The 4703-nt window shown below is 56.7% G+C and overlaps 1 protein-coding gene across 1 annotated transcript in view; it reads left to right on the top strand.

Annotated features, from left to right (window-relative positions):
• Fam20c (FAM20C golgi associated secretory pathway kinase) overlaps positions 1-4209 on the top strand; it is a gene marked incomplete at its 5' end in the record, with an annotated part of 46958 nt that extends 42749 nt beyond the window's left edge. The window contains 5 exons of the mRNA XM_010635790.1: positions 1095-1275; positions 1813-1922; positions 2073-2154; positions 2606-2665; positions 3274-4209. Coding sequence (XP_010634092.1) covers positions 1095-1275; positions 1813-1922; positions 2073-2154; positions 2606-2665; positions 3274-3523 — 683 coding nt within the window. The remainder of the gene's footprint in view (positions 1-1094; positions 1276-1812; positions 1923-2072; positions 2155-2605; positions 2666-3273) is intronic.
• Positions 4210-4703: the final 494 nt, after the last annotated feature.

The raw sequence follows: 4703 nt of genomic DNA, 5'->3' as shown, positions 1-4703 counted from the left end.
ATATATATATATATATGATATATGTATATGTGATTCGGTGGTTTTGTCACAAGCACGATGCAGTGTAGACACCACCATCCAGGTCCAGAATGGTTCCCTCACTCCAGAAAGAATCCCATACCTGTCGGCACCACGCAGATCCTCCCAGCCCCTACCGACCTCCTGTCCACTCTGCCATAAAATTTGCTGCTCTCCATGCCCTGTATAAGTAGAGTCACACTCGTGGCTTATCCAGCCTGGCGTCTCACCGAGCCCCTGAGCTCAGCCTGTGTCAGATGATATTCTGTGGTCTGGAAATCCCGCGTTCGGTGGATCCATTGGTTAGCTGGCCAGTGCTTGGTCTGGTTTCCTGCTGTTCCCTCTGGAGCATGAGGAGTCTTTGGGATCGCATCTTCGCATCTTGTACATAGGAACCTAGGACTGGAGTGGCTGAGTCCCTGATGACGCCCTGATGGGGTTTGGGCCACCAGGCTGCCTTCCCACTGCCACCCCATCTCACTCCTGTACTGCTTCCTCTACTTCACATGCTCACCAGTGCCTGCTACTACCTGGTCTTTGGATCAGAACCACCCTAGTGGGTATGAGGTGGGATTTCTGTGTAGATAACAAACAGTTTGTTTCTCTGATGACCAATGGTGTTGACAGTGTGCCTTCTCGTGAGCTTATTAGCCATTGGGGTGTCTTTAGAGAAAGGTCCATCTGAGTCCTTTGCCCTTATAAATTGGGCTCTTTTTTATTATTACTGAGTTGTAGGCATTCTTTACATGTATTGAACCCTAACTCCCCATCAGATACATGATTTGCAAGTGTTTTCTCCATTCTGTAGACAATCTCTTCACTTTCTTCACAGCAAGGACCATTTTTTGAGCTCTTGAATGTTGACCCTAGAATCACCCTAGACTGCCATTGCCGATTGTGAGGGTGAGGCTGTGTGGCTGTTTGGAAGTCTCACTGTGGGCTCTGGGGATTGGAGGTGGTCTTCAAGGCCAGGTGAGGTCTGGAGGGGCCTCACTATGACACATGGGGATAGTCCTGGCCGGGCACAGAAGGACACCACTGGACCAGTGCAGGTGACCTGGCCATCTCTCCCCCAGCTAACAATATCTGCTTCTACGGGGAGTGCTCTTACTACTGCTCCACGGAACATGCGCTGTGCGGGAGACCCGACCAGATAGAAGGCTCGCTGGCTGCCTTCCTGCCCGACCTGTCGCTGGCCAAGAGGAAGACCTGGCGGAACCCCTGGCGGCGCTCCTACCATAAGCGCAAGAAGGCAGAGTGAGTATATGGGTCTTGGGTCCAAGGCCACAGGGCAGAGATGGCCAGCGAGGATGAGTGGCGGCCAGGAGGAGCTTGTGTGTGTGAGAACCAAAAGCCTCAGCGGTGCAGACTGCTCTGAGGGTCCCTCAGAACGTGTTCCTCAAGGTTGAGCCCAGACTTTGCTCCCTGTCCCTCTCATCCTGTGTGGGAAGGAATGTCCCCGGCTCTTTCAGCCAGTATATCCCCTGTGATGTCTGGGCACTGATTCTCAGCAGTGACCCTCCAAATCCACACACCCAGAGCTGATGATAGTAGCTTCCAGTCCTGATTTCATGGAGGCAGGTAGAGCATCTTAATCACCTCCCGGCCCTGTACTCCTGTTAATGAGGCCTCACAGACCATGGTGGTACAGACACTTGGTCTCCACTGAGTGCTCTCTGTGTAGCATAAGCCCACTGGCCTCTGTGCCCCCCTGAGCTGGGCAGCACCCAGAGTTTGCATGGACTTCCCTGACTACACAGAGGAAGACCCATTGTCTCGTGCTGTCCCCTGCAGGTGGGAAGTGGACCCTGATTACTGTGAGGAGGTGAAGCAGACACCACCTTATGACAGTGGCCACCGTGTCCTGGATGTCATGGACATGACCATCTTCGACTTCCTCATGGGTAGGACCAGCAGCCCACGACCAGGACCTTCACCCTGTGCTGACCAGTGGCACCAGAGCTGACATGGGACGCTGCCTGGGCTCAGGGCTCACGAGGGCTGGGTTGCGGTCCGCTGGGTGGGCAGAGGAAACTCAGTTGCTGTCCCCACAGGAAACATGGATCGGCACCACTACGAGACCTTTGAAAAGTTTGGGAATGAGACGTTCATCATCCATTTGGACAATGGAAGAGGGTGGGTGCTTCTCTCCCCAACAGCACTGTGGGCTGATCCCCCACATGGGCCCAGCCCAGCACAGGGTGCCAGCCCCAAGCAGGAAGGAGGGCGGCCCCCTTCTGGACCCCTGCCACCCTGGAGAAACAGGGATGATTAGGGCTGAGGAGTAAGTAGTGGTTGTGTCTGGTGGAAGGTGGCCCAGACCAGCTGGGTGGGGAGTGAATAACAATAGCAAAAGAATTTTCCTTCCAGAAGAGACCGTTTGGCATCTGCTGTGTCGGACACTGCGGGTCAGTGCTGGGCACCTGGATTGTCACATGCAGTCACGTGGCCCCTGCAAAGACACCAGTACAGCTAAACTGGGCCCAGGCAGAGGCTGGCCCCACACTAGAGCCAGTGTAGATGCGCAGCAGAGAACTGTCTGCCTCCCCAGCCTGCAAGGGCCTCTGATAGCTATTTCCTCCAGCAGGTTTGGAAAATATTCACACGATGAGCTTTCCATCCTGGTGCCTTTACAGCAGTGCTGCAGGTACAGCCACCTCCCCTCTCTCCTCCCTGTGGCGTCCCTTCCTCCCTGAAGCCCCCAGCTGTCACCATGAGGGGCAGGTCAGGTGGTGCCTACCCGACCCCCAGCCCCTGCAGAGGGGTCTACATCTCCAAGTCACACCCCCCTCCCACCCCAGTGCCCCACCCCAGGTCCATGGTCGTAGATGTGCTTCTCGCCAACCAGGACCATCCTGTGAGGACCCTGGGCCTGAGCAAGCTACTGGCCTGACCAAGCTGCCAGGTCCTGCCTGTCCACTCCTGGGGGTCTCAAGTCTGTCCCTCTTCTCATGGCTGGGCCAGGCTTGGGCACAGTGGTCTGTGATTCCCTCAGGAGATCTCAGCGTCTGCCTGATGCCCAGGCCATCGGGCTGGGGAGAGTCCTTCAGGACAGGCTGGCCTCACCCTGTGTCTGCCAGGCAGGGCCCTCCCGGCCACACACAGCACGGCAGCCAGTGGGGATTTGATCTTGAGCCTCTCTGTGCCTCTCTTTCTCTGTCTCTGTTTCTCTTTCTGTCTGTCTCTCCGTCTCTGTGTCCCCCGCCCACCCCTGTCTCAGCCCATGGCCACTCCACTGACCTCTCCCTCCGGCAGGATCAGGAAGTCCACCTACCTGCGGCTACAGCTGCTGGCCAGGGAGGAGTACAAGCTGAGCCTGCTGATGTCCGAGTCCCTGCAGCGGGACCGGGTGGCACCTGTGCTGTACCAGCTGCACCTGGAGGCCCTGGATCGGCGGCTCCGCATCGTGTTGCAGGCTGTGCGCACCTGCGTCGAGAAGGACGGGCTGGGCAGCGTGGTGGAGGACGACCTGGACACTGAGCACAGAGTGGCCACTGAGAGGTAGTGACCTGCCGCCCGAGAGCGGGGAGACTCGGCCACACGCGCCACTGGTGAATTCAGTGAATTCAGAGACAGGAGGGCCGTGCCCACGTGGCTACCGGCCACCCTTCCATGTGGCCCACAAGGGTGCATTTCTCGAGTCTCTGAGACGGAAGAGGCGGGAAGGCCGAGTTTGCGCCTGTGCAGAGCGGCCCATCCTTCCACGGGGAGAGGAAACCTCTGCTGACTTCTGTTTGGGGTTTATGTGAGGCACACGTGTGCACAGACAGCCATCTGCCCGGAGCAGGGCCGCCTCCCCGTCCTGTGGCTCCTGCCCGGCAGGGTCACTGTGACATTGGACGCGTTTTGTGCTCTAGGCCTCATTCAAAATGAAAACTGCTTTGCCCCCCACTCTGGGGCCTCAGCCCTTTGAGATGGGAGAGGGCTGTTTGGACAGAGGCTCCAGACGGACAGCACAGCCTGTGCTTAGACTCGCAGGGTCCCTTGTGAGCGCTGTGAAGCAGTGACGGTTATCCCAGCGGAGGCTGGGCCTTCCTGTTGTGACAGCGCCACTCACTGCTGGCTTTGCTTTGGACAGTTGGCATAAACCCGTCACGCAGGGTCAGCGGGCACCGAGCAGTAGGCTAACCTTCGCAGCATTTTTGTGAAATAGTTTGCAATGTGGTAAAAGTGCAATAAAGATATGGCAAGCGTGTGGAAGCAGTGACGGTTATCCCAGCGGAGGCTGGGCCTTCCTGTTGTGACAGCGCCACTCACTGCTGGCTTTGCTTTGGACAGTTGGCATAAACCCGTCACGCAGGGTCAGCGGGCACCGAGCAGTAGGCTAACCTTCGCAGCATTTTTGTGAAATAGTTTGCAATGTGGTAAAAGTGCAATAAAGATATGGCAAGCGTGTGTTTCCAGCCTCACTGGTGTGTGGCTTCACCCTGGCCCCTGCCCTTCATCCCAGAGAACCAGGCCTAGAGCCAGATGTGTCAGAGGCCCAGCTTTCTCGGTACCCAGGTGGCCCAGAGCTCACAGCCTATGGGGCTGCAGAGGGAGCTGCCTGCTAAATCTTGGGGTAAACAGGCTGGTGTGAGGCCTGCAGTCTCAAAAAGAAAGATACCCTCCAAGCCCAACCTGGGCAATTCAGCAACTTAGTGAGAACCTGTCTCAAAATAAAAAGCAATGAAAAAGTCTGGAAG

This window comes from Fukomys damarensis, unplaced genomic scaffold (assembly GCF_012274545.1).
Source record: "Fukomys damarensis isolate Sample0158 unplaced genomic scaffold, DMR_v1.0_HiC HiC_scaffold_17, whole genome shotgun sequence".
NCBI classification, from domain to species: domain Eukaryota; kingdom Metazoa; phylum Chordata; class Mammalia; order Rodentia; family Bathyergidae; genus Fukomys; species Fukomys damarensis.
This window is presented reverse-complemented; position numbering and strand designations above follow the sequence as displayed.